We start from the raw sequence: 24,680 nt of genomic DNA on the forward strand, positions 1-24,680 counted from the left end.
CAAAAGATAGCATGAATATGAAAGATAATCATACCATATTTCTACATTATATAGTAGCGTGAAAAACTGATATTAAAATGATATAACAAACAGCCATAAGCTTTTTTTTCTAGCACGGCAACACATTAAATTTTGGGAATTACAAATTATCACCTTACGTGTCGTTGTATTCCTATTCGTTTTCACGTTCGAGCGACGAAAGAAGAAATTGTAGTAATAGTGATAAAAATCGAATTCGTGATTTCAATGAATTCAAGTTTCACGCACCCACATATCGAAAAAGTAATTTTGATGTCTGTCCATCTGTTCGTCTGTCGGTTCGTCACGCTTTCTCATGAATTCAAATAGAGGCCATACTGTCGACGTATCTGGACCGAATTCTATACATGAAGTTTTTATAACACTTTAAAAAAACTAACTAACTCTATGGTCTATGGAACCCGGAGGTTCAATGCCGCGTTCACAAAAACTCTCCACTGACTTCTATTCTTAGCTAACTGTATCCAGTTTCTACTTTGTGTTCCAATCTCTGCGAGATCCATCTTAATACTGTCCTCCCATCTGCGCCTAGGTCTTCCTAATGGTCGTTTTCCGATTGGTCTTCCAGTCAAGACTTTGAAAGCATTTCTACTTTCTTTCATTCTAGCTACATGACCCGCCCACCTAAGCCTCCTAGACTTGACGACCCTAACAATGTTGGGTAGACCATATAAATTGTGTAGTTCCTCGTTATGAAGTTTCCGCCATTCCCCATTCCCGTTCCTCTTTTGTCCGAATATTCGTCTCAGGATCTTGTTCTCAAATACTTTCAGTCTATGTTCATCCCTCAGAGTAAGTGACCATATTTCGCAGCTATACAGAACAACAGGCATAATTACCGTTTTGTATATTTTAAGCTTCAAATTCCTCGACAGACTTCGCGACAACAAGAGATTTTGAACCGAATAGTAACACGAATTCCCTGCTTTGAGTCGACATTTAATTTCTTCGTGAATAAGATTTTCCTCTCTTAATATTGATTCTAGATATTTGAAACTATCCACTTTACCAAAAGTATTATTTAATATTTTAACGCATCCATAATTTGCTGTATTCCGGTCCCGACGCACTTCAATGTATTTAGTTTTCTCTGCATTTACTTCTAAACCCATGTCCCTGCAAGAGTTTAATAAGATCTCTGCATTTCTTTCTATTGTTCTCCTATCATCCCCTATTAAATTTACATCATCAGCATATTCCATAACCTGGTCAATACCGTTCAACTAACTGTAGGCCTTGGTTGCTATCTTTGATTTTCCTCATAGCGTATTCCAGAACGAAGTAAAATAATAATGGCGACAACACATCTCCTTGTTTCAGGCCATTTTCGACGTGAAAGCTCTGGACAAAAATTTTCCTACCCGGACTTTACTTTGGGATTCATTTAAACATATCTTAAATAATCTAATTAGCTTTCTCGGTTTTCCAAGTTTTGTAACAACGTTGTATAATGTTTCTCTCCTAACCGAGTCGTATGCCTTTCTAAAATCAATAAATAACTGATGTACCGGGTATTGTATTCCCACTTTTTTCCGAGTATTTGGCGAATGGTAAATATTTGGTCGATAGTTGATCGATTTCGTCTAAATCCGCACTGATAATCTCCAATAATTTCATCTGCGTATGGGGTCAGTCTTGCTAACAGATTATTTGAAAGGATTTTATAGGATGTTGATAGAAGAGAAATGCCTCGATAATTATAACAGTCAGTTTTGTCGCCTTTCTAGTAAATTGGAACAATGATTGATTCCTTCCACTCTTGTGGCAATTCTTCCTTGTTCCATATAAGGAGAATGAGTTTGTGTATCTTGTTCCACAATTTTTCGCCACCAGCTAAAATTAACTCAGCCGGAATTTCATCTACACCCGGAGATTTGTGTTTATAACACTATCGTTTCGAATTCTATATCCTCCGACACCTAAAAATAAGGGTAGTTTACTGAAGGATGAAAATTTAAAATCATTAAATTGTCTCAAAAACGGCTGTAAAGATTTTGCTTGTATTTTTACAAATATAGTATGAATCATTGCTCTGAAAAAATACGTAAGTGTAATTTACTGTATGGGATGCATTTTTTTGAACAATTTTCTCCATCACATTTTATAAATAAATGTATCATTAATAACCTGACAATAGGACACAATTCGTTCGTTCTGTAAACATTCAGAAGAGGTAGTTTAGCCTACTCTTCGACGATTTTCCCATTAACGCCTGACCCAATTTTGTTCATATTTCATAAATAAATGTTACATAAATAACCTAACGATATGGTATAATTCCATCATACTAAAGAGCTAGGAGTGGTATATTACTTTTCGGAGCAAGTTTTACCCTACGATTTTGTCGATAATTACTCTGGCAATTTTGTTCGTATTTCATAAATAGCATAACTTGTTTGTTCTGAAAAGATATACAAGGGATATTTTATTCTTGGGGATGACTTTTTTAACGATTTTCTCAGAAAGTATTCAGACGCTTTTGCTCATAGTTCACATACAATTATCTCCTTAATAATTCTAATGTATGGCATAAGTTATTTTTAACAGAAATATGACGAATGGGTACTTTGCTTTTGGACGTAAGTTGCTTCGAACAAAGTTTTCTAAAACACATTATTTTGTTCGCATTTCCCAAATAAATGTTTCAGTAATAGCTGCAGCCTAACACGAGTCAGTTTAAGAAATTCGAGCGAGAAAATTCAGTGCGTTTCATCCGTACCCATTCTTAAATATATTTTTAAATGTTATACCCAATCACAATTTTCCTAACAAAATCGAAACTTCTTTTTAAATGTGCCTTGTTGTGGCCAAATGGTTCAAGTGCATTGGTTCTGGATTTGATTCCCGGTGAGAGCTAGTGTATTTTTACCCAACGTTAAAGAATAGGTGCAAAGAGAAAAGGGTTTAAACAAGTCTAACCAAGCTAATGAATAATACAAAGAAATAATACAATATTACGAAATTATAGAACAAACGTTGTTAATATTAGATATTTGCATTTAAAATGTCCAACCCACGACTGTCAACTCCAAAGGTAAGAAAGTGAAACATCCAATACCAGGTTAATCAGTGGTCTCTAGTTAAAGCTATCCTACTAGGAAGTGATTGAGATACCAAAAATATTGTAATCGCTGGGGGACATGTTAGGAGAATACATTGGGTGAGAGAGTTTAATACTGGAACTCATCAATAGTCCCTGCACCTTCGTTGAGTATTGAAATGCGTAGGTCTATATAGGTTTGCATTGAAATGAGCATTAATACACAACATCTGTTGAACATTACGGGGGGCTTGCGGACAGGTTTGCAGTACATTTTACGGGGTTCGATATTGTAACGATCCTAGCAAACTCCTCAGCCTTTCCGCACTGTACTCTATAAGTTAAATTCGTGCTTAATTAAAACTATGTGTTTAAATTTAACACTGTTAACCATTAATACCTGTGCACTACGGGCAACAATCCGCCAGTAATTCTTTATTTTTGCCCTTTGTTTTAGCGTCATAAATGTCTTTGTTCTTAAATTTCTTTGTCTATGGTTTTGCATATACGTAGCTGGACATTAAATTTTGACTTCTACGCCATATGAATCTAATTACAAACACACCTATAGAACGAACACAACAAACTTAGAATATATAGTTTATGTATGGAAAATCATACACGAGGCGCTGCACGGGAGAGCAGTGTGCATACATATGGCAGTCAACTTCCTAAGAAATTTACAATAATAATAATGACAATAATAATAATAATAATAATAATAATAATAATAATAATAATAATAATAATAATAATAATAATAATAATAATAAAAACAGAAAACGAAATAGTTATTTACATAATGTATTTATTTAAGCATGGAAGTGCAATAGACTTAAGTTATTTCTCTCTCTCTCTCTTTGAAGGCAACAACCTTTAGGGTGCCAAGACGTAGAAAAGGACTTGTGGCACTCATGACTATAGAGTGGTGTGTGTTTGGCATATCGGGTTCATTCGTTGTTAGCCCCAGCTTTCTAGACCGGATGCAGTTATTCCCGGTAGAAAATACAAGAAAATATACCTTTCTATTACTATTAAAGTAAATAATTACACTCATTCCCTCAACGTGATACTTGTTTGTTTAACTGTATACAGACAGCTGATCCATGGGAGAATCGTTGATAATAATAAATAAAATAAACTCGACAAATATTCTTGTAATTTGCTGGGCACGCCAGTGTGCCTGTTATCCGGTTGTGGCACACTGGAATGTAGGGTATGACTTTCTAATTTTTCCCCACTATTTTAAGTGCTTCAATTGAAATTAATCTATAATAATAAGAGTGAATTTAGTCTTCTTACCCTTCGATTTAGAAATAAGGTCCGCTAGAATTGTATATTTAAAAAATAATAATACTCAGAATTTTATAGAGTAGTTTGTTTTATTCGAAATGACATACTTCCTGCAACTGTTTGGGTTGGAATTATTTGAGATCAAATCTTTAAGTTTTACGACCCACGGTTATACCGACTAGGCTAAAGGACACGGTGATGATGAGAAATGAATGAAATGGTGGAATGAAGAAAGTGGGAGAAAACGGGAGAACCCCGAGAAAACCCATCCACATGGTGTTTGTCCACCACAAAATTCACTTGGTGCGAGCTGGGGTCGAACCAAGGATCCCATGTACCAAAGGTGAACGCTTTATCACTGAGCCACCGCGGCCCCTCTGAAATTATTTATAGGAGAGAGTGACTACTTTATGAAAACTTGATATCAAACACATTTGTTTAAAAATACCAGCTTTTTGTGAAATATTGCTTAATATTCAGGAAAACCTAAGTCAATAAAATAATAATAATAATAATAATAATAATAATAATAATAATAATCTTAAATTAAAAACTCTCTGGACCTAGTGCATTGGCACAATTCCACGAATTAAAAAGAGTTTGTTTACTTCTCATGTAAGTGTAGAAGGACTTAATCCCTGTTGCTTTCAATATACGAAGAAAGTGTCCAACTGTCAAATGATATGCTACATAAAATGCCCTATGCAACATAATGTAATATAGAGTCATCATTTCAGGTTGTCTAAAGAACACTTTCGTTTTAGCAAGAAAGGAAGAAAATAGAAAATACTCAGTTTTAACCTAGTAGAAAGTTTGCAGATTTAAGAGAAAATGTACAGAGTTGTTGGATATTAAATGTAGTTCGGATTAATGGAGTAAGACACTGTAGTTCATTGTATGAAATATACTGGGAGTGACCAAGCCATTGCCTATGGAAATATCGAAAGAGATACGTTAATGGTGTTAGTTGCAAACTGTTGTAGAAATGAAAATTTAAGGAAATCTCTAAAACTCTGAAATCACAGATCCATATTGACTAACTGCTAAGTAAAACTGCTAAATCTGACTAAAGCAAAAAAAAAGTCTTAATGACCTGTGTTACAGTTTCAGACACATCATTCTCATATCAAAACTACGATAGAAGTAAATTATGAATACAGGTGAATTTGTAGTTCTGGAATACCAACAAATGATTTTGCTAGATGTAAATTTTGGGAAAACTTTTTTATAAGGTTTTAGATTTATTTATTGGTTTGTTTGTTTATTAGCTTCTCCATGCCGTAAACGTCGCCAACACCTAGTGGCCCACTTGCTGGTAAATGGCGATCGTCAATATAGCGACGCGTCGAAGGATTGCCGCTAGTGTGCCACTAGTGGCAGGGATTCGTCGAGTCGAAGCAGATATCTAGAATCGGGGATATTGAAGTTACCACCACGTAACAGCGAGGACTTCATTTTGATCCCCGCTCCTTTGATTTGTCACGGATAATCGCAAAGGGACCAACACGAACTATCGCCAGTCATGTGCATGCGGTTATTATTATATATTACTTTTCCCTGACGAATTGTTATTATAAGGACAATACTTGAGCTCCGGGGGTCTAGAGTAACTCCTGCCTTTACATCATGAAGTGAAAAATCTTGAGATATAATTGTATGAATTTAGTTGGCAACTGTCGCCGATCACTAGCAAGTGAATATGGGAGAACTATCAAAAAAGTAAATAGACGCTTGCCATTTTGTTATAACATTACATGACGAATGCATTTGATCTGATTCCAAACAGTTATCGTCAAATATACACGGTTAATGGAGCACTCTGATTAGAAATATTAAAAATACTTCAACGATTTATCACTCTACAAGCTGTGTCTTCATAATCGCCTCTGTGGCGAATTCGGAGGAACACGTAACTATTAACCCTAAGGTTGGTGGTTCACGCCCAGCTCAGGGCACTTTATTTTTACTTTTTTAAAAAATGTTTGTAGACTTACCTTAATGCAAAGGCGATTTAACGTATTTTAGGGGAACGATTTTGTGGTTCGTTGTCGTTCCGTCGCTTCTCTACCGGTGGTGGTATAATTTTCAAAGCGGAAGTGGGACCAATTTTTGGCTGCGGGACCTCCAATTTTTGGGGACATGTCGCTAGTTGCCTATCAGTAGTCCACCGACGCGTACGGCATGGGGTTGTCCCCTCACAAGTGAGGCAGATTGTAATCGACCAAGAGTGTTTGGGAAAAATGGGAAACCTCTTCCGACTTCGACTTCTTAATAATCCGTTTAGGATCAAGTCGAATCAAGGCTGCGTCACGGGAAGGTAGAACAAGTGAGGCAATCTTGCCAAGCACTACGCTGAAGAGCCTCTGTCTCATTTAAGACTTAGACTCTTCAGGAAAAGTAACAAGTTTATTACTTGTAATTTATTCTTTGAGTCAAAGTATTTTGCAATAAACCATCGTTATGTAAGATATTTTTACGATTGTATATTATTAATTTCGAAAATTGTACACATAATATAATTTCCCATCATGGATTTGAAAAAAATCAAAGTTCGAACAAAGAAAGATCTTCGATCCACATGTCTCTTTCATTATTGACCCTTAATTTATTTTAGTCGTAGACAAAGCGAATCGACGGGATGGCTCTAAGTGAAAACATTCATTTAGATGGTTAAGTAATCTGGAAATTCCTGCTGTTATTTCACGAAACACAACAAATCTTGAGAAACAAAAACAATTTGGTTACCAGGGGAAGGGAGTAAATCATCTGCTTACGTTTGCTTAACTAGGAAGAAGGCAAGGGCGCCGATCCTAGGGGGCCGGGCCCCCCAAAGCTCATGTAGGCCCCCTTTGTATTTATGAATATACAATATTTGGCATAATTTGAATGCAATTTGCCTTAAAATACTAATATATATCGTCTGCATTTGAATGCCCTCCCAGAAAAAAAAATACAGAGAAATCGGCGCCCTTGGAAGAAGGTCTAGTGAAAGGAAAAAATGAAATGAAATCTTTGATTTTTACGTCCCACGGTTATGCCGGTTAGGCTAAAGGAGACGGTGATGATGAATAATGAATGAAATGGTGGAATGAAGAAAGTGAGAGGAAACGGGAGAACCCCAAAAAACCCACGCACACGGTGTTTGTCCACCACATCTAGTGAAAGGAATAAAAATGTGATAACGTAATGCTTGAACAACTCTATCAAATGCAGAAAAGTAAATTAGTATTCAACACTTCTTTCAATTTTAAGCATTTCAAAGATTCTCGTAATTTAGTAGCGTCCCGGATTTACATTTTTGAAGTACGGGTACTCTATCTATACCTTACGTTTCAGACCACGCACTTAAGCCGCTTTGCCACAAGAGGCACATAGGAGTTTTCTTTCGATTTCCTTAGGAATATTGAGAATGGTATGACTTTTAAAACTATGTTTAAAAAAAGAATACATATCGACACAATAAGATGATAATCTAATACCTAGGAAATATATTGAATTGTTTTTAATTTGTTCTCACGCTACCAAAACAGTATTTTTTTTATTCCAGCCTTTTAATATAAGCATTTCACACTATTGTCTGTTCTAGGACAATACAATTCTAGTTCATGTATATGCTAGCTTTGAAAATACAGTAGAATTTCGCTTATCCGACATAAACAGGCTGGATAATATGGATGTGTTAAGAAAAGACCTATTAAAAGTAAAACTTATGATATAATTTTACATATTACACATCTAATAATAATGTTTTATAACAAATAACTGCACTGCACTGAATCAGGAACGTATCCAGCGTGAGGGCCTGAGGGCTGTCCCCCTCCGAAACTCAAACACTTTTTAATAAACATGCTTTTACCCTTTTGAGATTCTTTTATATCAGTTTACTAATAGTCAGTGTCCAAACTTTGGGCAATGTGCTGTTGTCTTGTTATAATTCTAAGAACATACCATAATGCCATTATACCATTTGGAATTAAAGAACAGGAATTAAATAGGATTAACATTTTGTTTCCGTTCTGTTTTTAACTTTAATATATTAGAACGATACACTCAATGTCTTCTTGCTATTTTTGTTATGTGATATACGTAGCAGACAGTTTTCTTTAGTTACATTTCCCTCGAAAATGTTTCATTTTGTTTGTGCTATAATGCAGTTTCCAAAGTAAACCGGTTTATAAATGAAAAGTAGGAAAAGTTTAAGAGAAATACAGAACTGTTGCATTATTATTATTATTATTATTATTATTATTATTATTATTATTATTATTATTATTATTATTATTGATATTTTTAAAACATTAGAATTACGTCCTTACGAGGATTCGTGTTGGGCCCCCTCCGAATAGAAAACCTGGATACGTGTCTGCACTGAATGATAGATGTATGAGTCAACGTGTAGATGGGCGCGCTAGGCGATATACTCCAGAGCATGAAAAATAGATTAAGACCACAACTTGCAGTTCTTCTTGCCGATTGGTGCTTTCTGCAATGATATATCGGATCATACGGTATGTGTAACAAAGGATGGTCGGATAAGCGAGACCATGGTGTATTGGTGTTTCACGCACCTAAACCTGTAAAATGTTTGTATAAACGATTATCTTTCACTCCCTAGCTAAATTTGTGGGTATGATCACACACCTTGCCTCATAAAGTATAGTCTTATAAAGAAAAAAATATTTTTTTTAGCTAACAGCTATAGGGAAGTCAACTTCAGTAATTTACTTTAGTTTTTTTTTTTTTTTTTTTAATAATGGCAAACTAGTCCATTTCATCACGATAAATCACGTTTCATACTAAGATGTCTTTTTCTGTCCGTATATATCCTTTACATTTTGTTGGAGACAAAATTGTTATTTTCCCAAGAAAACAGGGTGAGAGAAGCTATACAACAACATGAACTGAAAGCAATAGCTATTAGCAATAATACTGTAATCCTGGATATCAATAAGTTGTCCTTAGTATATTGCTTCGGTTATTATTAACATAAAAATTATAATGTTTTGTAAAAAAAAAGAAAAAAGAAAAGAAAAAGAAAAAAAGAAAAAGATAGAATGGGATAGGATGGGATTCGATGTGGTGTCAAAGTAATAAAATATCCGCCACTCTATCCACCTAACCACAGAGGCTACGTTGTATTTGTTCTTTTTTCTTAAGAAATAAACTTCATAACCATGGTGCGTATCGCTTCGAACCTTAACATAAGAGTTTTTCTGTTTAATTCTATATTTTCGTACGACATCTTAGTTACAGAAGCTAATTTATATTTGGCAGGCAATCTACACACTAGGTTTTAACCAATAAATGCAACATTTTAGTCCACTATCCAGTTTCTTGATCCATCTCGACTCCCCTACTGAATTCCCTCCGCAATCGTGCTGTGCTACTGAAAAAATCCCAAAAATCATCGTTGCCAGTATACACAAAACCGAGCATAATTTTGTTTTTTGTTTATATTTTTATTATTTTATTATATTTTTTTGAAATATCTCCTTAGATGGATTGCTCTCTATTATCTCCACATACTAATAACTCAATTTTACCCATAAACGTAAGGAAAAAGGAATAAATGCGGAAAATCGTGAGTTACAGTATACGAGCATTTTTTTTGCGCATGGGAGTACATTACAATAGATCACACACTTACTTTAAATATTAAACTAAACGAAGGTTAATTACTTGTAACCTAGACAATTACACGTATAGTAACCGATTACCATAATACAGTTGTGACCGATCAGTTGCCATAATTTGAGAAGTCGACAGTGATAGGTCACTACGAGTCAATTAACAAAATAAATCCAATCTGTAGTTTTGATTATGGACAATAGAAGCGGCCAGCGTAATCATCCTTGCTAGAAATTATGACAAAACTAGATGGTTGAAGAAGTTCCTTCTCGAACGCATGGCAAAAGCAAAGGAATACAAACATATAATATAATACTCACTGTTGTCATCTTAATCATAATGTAAACTTAAGGGGCGTATATTAACAAATGTTTTTTAAGTTGTTTGAGTTTCATTTTCCGGATAAAATCTCTGGTGTTGATTATGTGGATCTCCTTGATGAAGAGAATTCTAAATGCCGTCCGTGGTGTTATTATAAAAAGCAGAAGTGAAACAAAAGTGACATTCCAAGGAAATAATACCATGCTTGGCGAATCAGAGTAAGTCTACAGTCTTTTCTTGCTGCCTTCTGTCAATCTAATCCGCACTCCTTGCCAATAATCTTGAGCAGTTTTCCCTCATGCGTACAAAACAGTTTAAGGCATTGAATCTTACACTCTCTGAAAATGGAAAAGCTTTGTTTAGCGCTAGGAAGTCACAGACCTATGATTACTGAATGACTTAGCCAATTAGCGCACAGCATTCGATGAATCGGAAGCGTGCTTTTATTTATTTCTCAAAAAAATATGTCTTCAGCACTTTCATCATTTATAGTTCCTGGGCCTGCCGTCTATTCCTTCCAAGTTTTTTGTGGTTTCCTGGGTAACATTGGTTGTCTGTACTTCACTTGTAGAAGCATAAAACTTGGCTGCGAGGATGTATACTGTTGCACGTATGTCGTAACGTTTTGCATGTGAATAAATATATATGAGCTTTTTAAACTTTAAATTCTGAGGGATAATGGAAGGCTAGATACAAACAATTATTAATAATTACGTATTTTGTTAAGATTTCGGTTAGCACGTGATAGCTGAGACGTAAATTTTAGGCGTCCGATTTATCGGTCACTGCGCATGGGGACATTTTGCATTCACTATAAGGTCCATTTTGGATAGGCAATATATATTATTTGTTTTAAATTTGTTTGTATTGAGTCTTTGGGTTACTTCAGAACCACTTTCCATTAAATGCATTCTGTTTATTTTAAAAATGCGTTTACGTAGGAATAACGAATTTATTTCTAATTACTATATGTTTATGTAACTTAACATATAGTATATCTTTATTTGAACAACAATGCCCAACGATGCTATGATCCGAATTCGTTATATAAGCTGAAACTATCTCTGGGAAAGCTTTCGTCTTTGTTCCAAAAACATTGTGATCTTGAAGAAACAATTACAATTGATGACATTAAGAACCCATATAATGGTAAGCATTATGCAATACAATTTATAAGAATGAAGACCATCCGCTTTGGATACAAAAATAAGCCATTTGCACTAGTTTAGGTTATATGAAAGGTTTCCAATTGTATACAATGAAAGAAAAAGAAAGAGAATATCACTATGGAATGGATGGGAGTGTCATACTGTGTTTGCTATCTTCACCAAACATTCCCCACAATGCTCGATATAAAATATTCTTCCACAACTGGTTTACTTGCATAGATCTCATGAATTATCTGAGTAATATGGGTATTTGTATACATGATGGGGTGCACATGACTATCTTATCAACGAAAAAAACAACATTGTTAGGATGAACGACAGCAATATAGTTACAGTATAACGAACTAGTAACAATTTTACTTGGGTTCAACAAGTGATAGTTTAAGGCAAAGGTGTCAAGGATAAGCGTGGAGTAGTCTAACATTATAGCCAGCTACAATAAAGGAATTGGAGGAATAGATTTACTTCACAAGTGTGTAGCATCATACAACAACACTAAGGAAGCGAAGATGACACTGGCCAATGTTTGTTTATTTTCTACTTATTTCAGTTGTGAATTCTTGTTTTCTGGCAAATAAATTTCAATTCAAGAAATACTTTGATTTCCTTCTCAGTTTTAGAATGTATATCGGTCTTTCGTTATTGATAATGTGTGGAACAGTGTCTCGAAAAGGGAAGTCAATAAACCAACCCTTTCAAGATACGCCCTTTGATCGCTATGATCATTTGCCTATGTCAAGCAGAACTAAACGAAGATGTGCCTAAAATTGCTCAGGAAAGTGCAAATTGATAAATGGCTTATAGGACTTCATTCTAAAAGTTTCCCAAGCATATCTTCAGTAAAATGGTCATGTAATAGTAAAAATAGACAATGTGTGCTTATTCAGAACATTCCTGTAGTAAAGAAAATTGTATATAGATATAGCTGTCTTTTCTGACATTTTCCGTAATTATATATATGAACTATACCGACAATCTGTAAGAAGTATTTCCTCACATTAAAATAAGTGAAAACGTCCTTATGTACCTATGGCTAAAATTTGTCCAAAATCGCTACAATGCCAAATTTCAACAGGCCGTATTTGGGATTCAAGGAACTGTTGATATTGATCCTTATTAGTTGAAAGGAAGCCACGCATACAAAATCCAAATGTTCATATTTCGTAAATTTTCAAAAGGTATAAATGATATTCCCTGCAGGGTATAATTCTCATATATGCTCCCAATAGAGTTTTCAGATATATCTTGATTTCAAATAGGGTCCAAAGTAGGCAGAATGTAAGCTTTGACAGAAATGGGCATCCATTAATTGAAAGGAAGTAGGAAATGTTAGGAACTGGTGGTTCTGTATTCCTTTGTGTTCGGAATAATGTGTGTTGCGATGCATTTGGTGAAGGTAGATTTTACATGTTCTTCACTTATAAATGTGAAAGAAAACATTGGACTTGCATTTTTCCGACTACGAGAAACATTGGTACTTACGATTTTTAACACTTCTGACATCGCGCCAAAAAATTCTGTCACTGCTATCAATCCTTATCGTTTGCCTGCTTTGAACTAATCATAAGCTCAGAACATATCTCAAAATTCGGTTGATGGCATGTCTGGGAATTTCACTCTGTATGGAATACTGTTTACACCCACTTAAAATTAGTGAAATATGATTTTTTTTATTGTGTATGCGTGACTTCCTCTAAGCTGGTAAGTACCACCATTCACAGTTTTTGGAATTCGAAATATTGCCTCTTGAAATTTGGCTTTTTCACGATTTTGAACAGCCCTAGCTTTGAATATATGAACTTTTCTTCAGAGGTCCATACGAACTTTTGTCTTATTTTTATGTAAGGAATCACTTCTTACAGTATGTCGTTATATCTTATTAACACCCTTTATATATCATATTAGTGCGTTCTTCGTTATGCCATTCAAAATTATGTGTTATTGTCTTTCGTTATAAGAACATTTTAAGACCATACAAAATCAGAATAAAACGAATCCTAACGATTTAAGTGATTAATGTACACAACGTCCGATTTACCAGACCTTAAGTAACTACCGTATTATGACATAACTAAAACTTATGTCAACCACAATATGTTCACATGGCTTCTCTGCGTGTAGTGCAACCAAATAATTTCAAATAATATATCTGATAAACTTTGTGCATTAAAGGGTTAAGATGTACTAAGCGATATGGCACTCTCAAATAAAAATGGCTACCTGCTTCATCACAAAACATACGTAAGATTCAAGATACAATCCAGAATTATAATTTAGATGTTACTACCAATTGTTTTTCTACTGTTGAATATTAAGTGGGTGTGCCTAATGCTTTCGGTATTACTACAAAAAACTATTTTAATATGCGTTGAGTCAACATGAAAAATTACAAGACTCACTTCAGAGCGCATGTGACGATACTACCTTTCATATATAATTTAAGATACAAATAGAGATCTCATACTGTGATATACGCTGAACAACGTCTGTCGTGATTCTGAGTTCGACTTGCTATAGATGATTAGTAGCATTTGTTCGGAAGAGAATATCTCTCTTGGACGCTGTATAACTTTGATTTTAGTAATTTTAATATCATGCCACACCTCAACAATAGCCCGGGGCCACGGTGGCTCAGTGGCAGAGCGTTCACCTCTGGTGCTTGGGGTCCCGGGTTCGATCCCAGCCCCAGCCAAGTGAACTTTGTGGTGGACAATCACCGTGTGGGGGGGTTTTCTCGGGGCTCTCCCGTTTCCTCCCACTTTCTTCGTTCCATCATTTCATTCATTACTCATTATCACCGTCTCCTTTAGCCTAGCCGGCATAACCATGGGACGTAAAACTCAAAGATTTCATTTCATTTTCATTTTTTCAACAATAGTGATGAACAGCCAACAACTTTTTCTCCTCCCATCTGTAAACATTTAGAGGTCGTGGTGAATAATCTTAAGACCACATTATTTGTTCAGCGAATTTGATTAGCATTGCCACCTTTCTGATTCATTTCTGAATAATCTTTCACATCTGAAATTTTTGTTTTGTTTGCGATTTTGAAAAGTCTTACACTGCCTGCGGTTTCGTGATCCCATCGCAAAGACAATTAAATACAGAGATTTAACCTCTATGTAGACCGTGAAGTCCATACTGGATCTATCACAGCTATTTGTGCAAGGAAATGCTATCCTTCAGGTAACGTTCTTAGTGTTACACTGCATCATATTCCCGTTAATAGCGTTCTGTTGCAGATTGAGTCACCTATGTACCTAGGTACGACATGTTCCATCTTCATTATTTAGTCAATTTATTCATTACTCATCCAGTTATCTTTACCATCTTAAGCAGCAAGTAAACTTACCTTAATTCGCTTAAGTAGCGGGCAGCGTTAGACAGACTCCCAATTTCTTGCTCAGAACACATAGTATGTACATTTTTACAGACAAAGACTTGGTATCTTTATCCAAGATACTCTTCGCTCCGCAGTGTGAGTTAAGAATATTGTAAGATTAATTTGAAAAGTTAGGAGCTACAGAAATGTATAAATTTGATTTTATTTTCTACGACAATCTTTATTTAAAAAGTTTGCTCTAAAAATATAACGCAGAATCATTATAATCTTTGGGCATAAAACCAATATAAAATCGTCAAAGTAGTTACGGTAAATAGGTGTACTAAGGCCTATTCAGCCTTCTAATGAATCCCCGAAAGGTAAAGGCAAACCGAGTGAGAGAATGTTAGGATTCTCAGTGTTCCACTCCAGCAAAGAGAGACCGAAGTCCAGTAGAACACCAAACAATCTAGATGGACAGGAACTCTACAGATTTTAACGCAAACTACGTGATTGTGGTTATTATTATCTGAGGGAAGTTGCAAACTAAATCATTTCTTAGCATCAGTGACGCTGGTGTTCTTATTGCATGACATGAATAATTAGTGAGGATGATTCCTGCCATCTACTTTACGTAGCACCTAGTATTAAAAGAGCGCATGTTTTTTTGCAAACAAAAGTTACTTGTTCATGTTTAAAAATACGTCCACATACAGGATACTACAATATGTAGCAATAATTACAACTAGGCTTCTGATTTGAGTATTAATTTGAAATGTTATAATACTCTATCTGAACAATTTACTTTATGTTGTTTATTACCTTTCTGTTCGTTCACCTCTACCGAACCAACACTTTATAACATGGGAATTCAAACACCAATTAAATTTATAGCACTATACTTTTCTACGGAAGAAAATTAATCGTGCTTAAGTGGCCTTGCAAGAAATCCTACAGCCTAATAGCGTTTTGAACTCGTTGAGAGCTGGTAACCAAAACGAATGTTAAGTACTCATTTACAATACGTTCTTAATTATGTGAACCTTAATATTGACGAAGTACGGCCGCCACTTGATCTGCTACGTGCATATGCTATTCCATCATAGTTATGAACTGCAAGAAGGACCGATTTTTCCCTAGTCATCACTTATTCAACAGGACATAAGTAACACGAATGAAAGTATTTCTTCGTGTTATTAGCATAGCGATTCGATTATAGCGTATTGTATGCGGACAACTACAGACGCTAAATTTCTGTTGGCTATTCTTTATCTTCAGACAAAAAGAACTCTTGATTTAGTCTATATTCTTAGTATTCAGGAGTGAATTTACATAAGTTGTAATACCCTCGATTATGGTGATAAGTTCTTGATTTATCGTCTGTTTACCTGCACCTTATCTCTAATTGTTGCTCATAACCTGAATATTTTTAACAAACACGACATCATTGGAAAATATTTTTGAAATGCAATTTGTTAATGCAACAGAGCAGTGCGGCGAATGCCTATGGATAATTGATTCTATCGGTTTTCGGGGATTATATCGATTCTGGCAGAGCAGTCAAAAATACTACATTAACAGATGTTGTACTGAAGTATTTCTTCTCTGTTGTGATTGCAACAACTTCTTCCAAAGGATGAGCTCTGATTGGTGTACTATTAGGAATTAGACAATTAAAAGAAATACAAACTAATTAAAAACTACAATAATGATTTGATAGACAACGTCGCTGTAGGAGATTATGCAATTCTGATGTGTTTGACTTTTGTTCTTACATTACAATTTTGCAGAGGAATTTTTAGTCCGTATTTCAAACATGTATGGTGTATTCGAAATATTAGTTTAGAATTTCCAGAATGCTCACACTCAAAATAACATTTAGAAAGAAATAGTAATAGTCCACTTTTGTAAGATAATCATGCTTTCGTGATAGTAGCCTCGGAATTGATATGATATGCAGTCCCTGAGGCTTCCTTCTTAAATTTTGCGTGCAGCGTAAAATTTCTTTATTTTGCTTGGCACTTTGTTCGTCATATCTTTCAATTTTGATTTTATAATACTTTAACTTCTACGTGACTACATTTGTATAGAGATTCTTGAGGTATTTATTTTAACTCGTGTACATTTTGTTTTTTTTTTCTTGGGAGTATATCTTTATTTTCTAGTATTCTGTTGAGAAAAATGCTGCTTAAGTTTTTATGGCCTTTAGAAATGGACCACATAGATTCGTCTACAACATTACCACAAACATGTCACTCGATCATTTATATATCATGGTTTATTTTGTTTATAAATTTAGCATTAAATTTTCTTTTGTAAACATTATTTGTTAAGTACTAACGTTTTTGTGGCTGGAAAAAATCATACGAAGACTATCATCTTATACTAATCAATTACTAATCCAACTACAATAAAGATTTAATGTGTTTGAAATTTTAGAATACCTTGTATTCAGTTTATAGTATTGTTAAATTAAACATTTTGCTGTACGTTAATACCATGGTGTGCAAACCTTTAGGAACCGAGTATGTTTCGCATGTCGTGTCACTCAGAAGTGAACTAGATCATTAAAACTTGGTACTTAAATTGAAAGCAATGTCAAAATATAACACAGCAAACCAAAGCAAGAAACCTGTGATTAGAGGTACAGAAATTTGACTTTTACGCAGAGACAAATAATTCGCATTGAGACTTCTGTGAATTATGATGGCTCCTCTATCATTCAAGAAGGGTAAGAAGGTCCTCAAGGGAATAAACACAGGCAGCTATGTACTCTCTGTAACGTTTTCCTTGATGCTCATAAATTTGCTAATTAGTTATTATGGTATGCGGGGTATCTAGTTCCATTCTTCAACAGCAATACTGTTAATGCTGGATAATGCATCTGCACGTACTGTAAAACGTCTCCCTTTAACACATCATATATGGTCGACCAGGGTTTAGTCAGGAGACATGGCACTCCACTCATCAATTATCCTCACGTTAAAAATCCGTTATCTTTACACTTTGACATGGTTGCGCGCATTATCGTCCATGAATGTTATTTCGGGTTCTGACGGCTTCTCAAAACGCGTTAGGGCAATTAGTGCTTAACATTCCTGGTAAATGTGCTCACTTCAAAAATTGGGAGGTTGGTAAGCATATGGTACATGCTCCCCTATCCAAAAACACCTAGACCACAAATCCAAAATGTCACCAACTGCACCGTGTACTCCAAGCTATAGTAAGATGAGTTTAAATAAATTTAAGTAGACAAACTCAATCTCCAATAACAAGACAAAAGAATTAGAAACCTACGTTCCCTGAGTTTAGCCTTTATTTCCTCGGGATCAATTAAAATGATGCTGCTTTGACGTAAAAGTATGAACTGTGAGATTAACTGTGAGTCTTACAGAGCTGTTAATTGTGATTTCATTGGTGCCTGCTTCTGACAACGATACCTTATTATCTCTTGCCTAATATAGCGGTGTTTTGCTGCGTGCATTGTATCACAGCCTTTCCTTTAAACAATATTCCCGTTGATTTCTTATACATGAGAAGCAATACTGTCAGTATTACGAAACGCCTGTAAGACTCTCGTCGAACTTACCCTTTATTCAGAGTCCCGATAAATTTTACACTTGCGGAGCAATTCAGATGTCTCTTGGATATGTTGTGAGTAAAACTACCACAACGCATCTTCCGACTAACACGGACTGCCTCGTTCCAATACTTCAATGTTTCCTGGTGGGGAAACAGATCCGTTATTTTTAGCTAGGAGGGTCAGGAGTTGCAACGCTTTGCTTCATGTGAATGTATAAGAGACTTTTGATGTCATGCGGTGGGATTTAATTTATTTCCACCGAGTCCGCATTATTATTTCATGTAACTTTATCTATCTCATCCTAAAGTTTTGCACACCAGTGTAATATGATAAAATTAATACTGTGTCAAAGCAGAGACGTACCTTTAACCCTCTTCAAACATTTGTTTCCTGCATCGTCACATAACTTCTGACGATCTAAAAATGAGAACAATGTAACAGTAAATATTGTAAATGCTGTACTGGATGGATATTAAGAGTGTTACAATTAAAGTAAAAACAAAAAATGACGGATTTTAAATATGTATTTTTCTAACAAGCATCTATTGTCGAATAATTCTTAGTTGATATTTGTTTAAATTTTCTCATGCTTGCTTTTTATTAAAATAAAATTGTGAAAGTTGGATATATATTTAGTCTTTAATTTCCGATTTAAATGAATGTGATTCTTCATGTGGATGAAGAGTCATACCTAGAAAAACATAAAATTGTGCAAGTATTTATCAGCGTTCCTAAGTGATATTTGTTAATGAGTAAATGTTTCTATCACAAATCGTATGTTTTTCAGTTCAGCGTTGAATATTCGATATTTAAGACTATGCATCCTAGCATCTAGGAGTGACTACAGAAATTGTATGATTCAGGAATCTTGCGAAAGTTGACGTATTTTTGCCAAGTAAAACTTTACTATTATTGGCACATTTTTTCAAACTCTTTCTGCAGCAAGAGCATTGAGTAAGTTAGATTTAAGTTTCATCGTAACAAAACACTGGAAATGAAAATAGAATATACGAAACATAGTGTTTCGTGAGAACTAATGTTTATTGTGATATTCTGGTTTGGAATCATACATGTTTTAAAATTACAATTACAAGAAAAAATCAGCAAATAATTATGCTCCATATGTTTACCTTCCTTGATATGTAATGTGGTCCCACTCCATATCTATTATAAAAATGCATATCATAAAATTAGAAACATCTGAAGAGAATTGAATATTCCTTATTAACAAACATGGAATCACTGTTGACCTGGAATTAGCTTTAGGTTGCCATGAAGTTATTGATACAGATTACAGAAGTTTCCCATTGAATAATGTAAAATTTCTCATGAAGTACTCAGTTCTTCAGCGAGTATAAAAGGGATGGTCTCTTCGGAGTCGGAGTTCGACAAATGACCATAATGCGTTCAAAATGTTGGTGATCTGAGGATGGGTGCATTAGGGGAAATATATTTTACTTTATTCAGATTTTCAATAAATCAGATCTTAAGTTTTTGCAGTGTTAATTGGCGTATTACCATCCTTGATAGTTTCGTTTTTATTCATAGCAACACCTGCATTACAGGTTGCATCTGGTTACCTAAATATTCAATAGTCACTACAGTTATGAGTTCTGCAATAATAATCATAGGTCAGAAATCATACAAAATATGGTAGCGACATCATGCTAGAGTGATCGCCATGTTCTGTGATAGGAAGGTAACAGTTCGAAACATATACAGTCTGACAACAAGTTCCACAACTGTCTTGAAATAGCCTACTTACAACACCAGAAGAATTTTGAACACTTTACGTTCCTACACATATCATTTCCTTGCCAGACACAATCATCAAACCGCTATAGATGCTCTGGAACCCCTGAAGAAAGTTGTTCACGGGCATAAATCAATATTTTCAGAACCACTGGAATATTCGTCTTAATCAATGATATATCCACATTGAGCTCTCTTGTGAAACCAAATTTTTGCTTGGGCAAGAGCATGAAGTCCACTGGGAACAAACCCACCTAAACATAGTGTGCACAAGGCCAAAAATTGTATTGCTAAGGCCATTATTTTCGTCAAAGGTTGACACATAGGAAAATGCTTCCGTCCGCATCATTCTATTTCTCTTTCCGTTTTATACTTAGAAGAACTGACTTATTCCTTAAACATCCTGCATGTTTACCTAATGTGATCCCTCTATACCTCATGCTCTCCCGTAAGTTAAAGTCTGCCGTCATAAAAGAGATATTGCATCAGATGAAACTGATGAACTCACAGTACTGAACACCATTCCACAATACATTTCTTTGACGTTCCAGAGTCTGAGCGATTGATCCTATGAGGGTGTGCGGCCAGGAAATCACACGTTTAAATATAAGGTGGTAATACTTTTCCTATTATATTAAGGTAGATGATTTCTAGTTAGTCTCGCAAATTAATCAAAGGACTGTGTACCTTCTACGGGTATCTGCCATACCTAAATAAAGTATTTTGTAGAACTAAGTGAAGTGAAGTTCCACTGGGCCTTACCTTTCATTTGAAGCAATTATCGTCTACTTTGCTTATATTGGTCATCATTTGTACAGTTATGCTGTTATTGGTGATTATAACAATTTTGCAAATGAGAACCCAATAATTAATAACTTGTATTGGACCGTGAATTTTACTCTGGGTTTATGTAGGTGATATTTGATTTCCAAATTAACTGTTTTCTTTCTCTTTCCCTTTAGTGATGATTCTCTTAAATTGTCTATTATGTCTGTTTACAATGGTAAAGGAAATATTCTTCGCAGATAATGTTTTGTTATGTGTTCTGAAGATCTTCATAATTTTGAATAGTGTTTTACGTGATAAATTTAACAGCAATTAGATCTTAAATACAGTTGTGCTAACAAACACCATCCAATCTGGTATCCGCTTTACAATTCGGGAAATATCTAATTTTAAAAAATTCACAAGACTCAGTTCTCCATTATGCGACATCTTACAAACGACCATGTACCATAGCAATAAAGATAGTAAGGAACAGTAAGTAAATAACTGTTATCAGTATATCACATATGTTAATAAGTGCAAAATACATGGATTTCCATTACTTTAGTAGTCATCTGTATGTTTTAGTAACTTATTATTACCTGTAACATATCCCATAATGTAGTCAGTGCAACCACACAGTTCCAACTTTTTCTCTACTAAACATTGAGCAATACAGGCTGAGTAGCTGTAGTACTTGAAAGCCCATAAACCTTCCGTTTCATGGGGAAATTTGCACTTGCGAGACTCTGGTGGTAGAACTATTACATCGTTGTCTACCTCTTCTTGCACTACAACATATCTCAAGAATAGTCCCTTTGGAAGACGTTCCATTGTTTCCCCGTAGGCTAAAGATCCAATGCCATTTTCAAGTGGTATTCCAGTGTCTTGTAGTACGAAGAACTGAAACAATAACACATCAGTAAAACATTTAATTATTTCTGACTTCAGTTGTGATAAAAGAGTGTGGTATAAAGTAGTTTACCGAAAATTTTGATGAAGCTGTGTAATTCTTGGGGAGTGACGAATTTTGTCGTACAGAAGAGTTAGTTTTAATAAGTATTGAGAAAGAAAATAAAAATAAAATTGTAATGAATATAAATAAATCCTTCTTTTGAGCTAATCTGAGAATAGTCAGATAACTTGTCTCTTTCATTATTATATGAGATTACGTTTCTGAAACTACATTACGTGTCTATAAAAACAATCAAATACAAAACTAATTATTTTCAATTTACTATTTTCTTTAACTTTCTTCTTTCATTAAAAATTTGAATATACCCCATCAGGCAGTCGCGGTCGGAAAGAGGGATTACTGCCGTTGACGGTGGCGGGTCACCGAAGGCAGCCGCCAGCCGTAAGCGGCCACACGACAATTTAGTTCAAAGTTGCCTATCTTTTGCCGAGGCGGCAAGCGGTCGAAAATCGTAAAATAAAATACCCTTTACCAACACTTTGCCGCTTGTTACTGACCGTTGGAGTCGGCAAAACAGTTCAAACGCCCCTTTCCGACCATCTGCCGAATCCTTATGAAGGCCTGTTTTCGACAGTGGCGCCGGTGCATTTACTGCGCCTTTACGACTGTTTGCCGACAGCTCAGAAAGACCACTTTCCGACGCCTTTAATGATCATTTCCGGGTGTTTGCCGAGTGCTAGTCAAGACAACTATTCGTCGCGGTCGAAAATCGCGCTGAAAGACGCCGGCGTCCGGCGCCGGCAATCCTACCGCGGCATGTGGTTGGCATGTACAAATTGTCCAACTGTAGGTGGCAGAATCCAGATGGGGCAATAATATCATGTTTGGTACCCTAAATTCCTGAACATTTCTTGAGAATTAGGTACACATCGATAAAGGCTTAAAGCATACTTTGGTGATGTGGCGCATTAAGTAGTTTATAAAATAAATCGATGCATCCACACAAATATGATTAAATGAACATTTCTTGACAAATGGAATTTCAGGCCTTGTAAACCCTTTTTTTCTTACAAACATATCTTATTGTATTTTTCATTTCCTTTCTACGCTTTGAAATAAATTTCTTTCATAAGTTTAACAGTAGAAGAACCAGATTTTCGATTTTTCTAAAACAGCCATTGGAGAGCAATTTTATTCCCATTAGAAATTCACATCTTATTAAGAGCAAATTATATTTTTGTATTTATAAATGGTGTAACAATGACAATATATGATTCAACGCGCTTCATAATATGCTTTTGCCTAAGGAAGCAAAAAAGAAAGAAAATGAAAAAGAAAAAAGAAAAAAAATAATAAGATATGACTCAACGCATTACAAATTATAACTCAAGATGTTAGAAAATGAGTATGATTCACACGAATATAAACTATTAAACACACATATTCCAAAGTTCATTAGACACCAGCACAAATTGAACAATATGGACGCTTAAGAGTCACAGAAACGCATTTCCCCAAATTGGTTTCTGGCATCCCTCACAACTAACAGAAGTCTTATTCTGTCCGTTCCATGGTTGAAAGGCACACTTATTCCGTTTTGTGGTGAACACTGGAACAACCGGAGGACAATTCTTGCGCAAAGCATCAAGCACGTAGTTCTTCCACTAGCGCAAGAAAATATTCTCAGCATGAAATTGTGGAGCCTGATGATTCCTCTAAAAGTATCCAAGCATTGAGTGCGGCAATGTCAAGGACGTTGTCAAATACCTGAACAGGCCACCTGCATGTTCCACATCTTGTAGTGTATTTCCTCAGCATCTGGTCCGCTACATCTGCGCCGCATTTTGTGTAATTGTAGTAATTGACAGTGTTCGGTTTCTTCTTTGGGCTATCGTCCTTAGACACATTAGTATGCATGGTGCTAAGAATTACCACTTTGTATTTGCTCTCGCACCTATATATTGTTACCGTTTCATTTCCATTTCTCAGTTCAAGAGTCGAATATCGTGGGGTTGAGGTGTCACGCGCAATATGAGGTAATTCCCGCTTGTTCAAACGCATCGTTCCAATAATTGCGGTTTTCTTCATAGAAAGTTCATCTGCAAGTTTCACAGAAATAGAAAATTGTCAGTAGTAACGTTGTGTCTGGAATTTAGATGCTGCTGCAGTAATTTTAACACCACACTCTCCCCGAGTTTTATATCATTTAGTTGGTCTTCATCTTTGCTAAAATAAGGGGTAGCCACTTAACACATATTCGGATTCTACATCAGTAGCTTACAAGAATTTGATCCCAAACTTGTCCGGCTTATTTGCCATGTATAGTATAAATCTGCACCTTGATTTGCATGGCAGCAAATGTTCACCGACGGTTATTTCCTTTCCAGGATTGTCACACAAATAACAGTTTTCCATGAGTTGTTTCCAGGTCTCAGACGCGAGAGCAAATTTATTAATTGCCAGGCGCTCAGCCCTGCTGCTTTGCACATCAAATCTGAGATGCCGCATATTTTTACGGAAACGATTGAGTGACACTGTATCTTTGAACACAGGTGGTTCCCATTTCTTGTTCCATAAGTTATCAGCACAAAATTGCGAATGACCTAGTGCACCACGGACATACAGCAGGGCGAAAAATGCATCGAGTCCTTCTAGTGTTATATTCCAGTTACTGTCCTGTCCAAAAGTATGTCGTGCTTCGGCAAAAGTACATGCTTGAATGTGTTTCACTATTGATTCATTCACCATCAGGAATTCACCCAACGTTACGACGAGCAAAAAGATGTTTGTCCACTTACAATTGTCACAATATTGCGAGATGTCGTGCGACCTGTAATGGAAGTGGAGCTGCT

At 35.4% G+C, this 24,680-nt stretch overlaps 1 protein-coding gene across 1 annotated transcript in view; it reads right to left on the reverse strand.

Moving 5' to 3' along the window:
* LOC145689265 (uncharacterized) overlaps positions 1 to 23,745 on the reverse strand; it is a 50,218-nt gene extending 26,473 nt beyond the window's left edge. Inside the window, exons 1-3 of the mRNA XM_081763401.1 lie at positions 23,596 to 23,745; positions 21,515 to 21,815; positions 18,759 to 18,812 (exon numbers count right to left, since the gene is read on the reverse strand). Coding sequence (XP_081619527.1) covers positions 18,759 to 18,812; positions 21,515 to 21,815; positions 23,596 to 23,745 — 505 coding nt within the window. The remainder of the gene's footprint in view (positions 1 to 18,758; positions 18,813 to 21,514; positions 21,816 to 23,595) is intronic.
* Positions 23,746 to 24,680: the final 935 nt, after the last annotated feature.

This window comes from Thermobia domestica, chromosome 7, assembly GCF_964235325.1.
Source record: "Thermobia domestica chromosome 7, izTheDome1.hap1.1, whole genome shotgun sequence".
Taxonomy (NCBI): Eukaryota; Metazoa; Arthropoda; class Insecta; order Zygentoma; family Lepismatidae; genus Thermobia; species Thermobia domestica.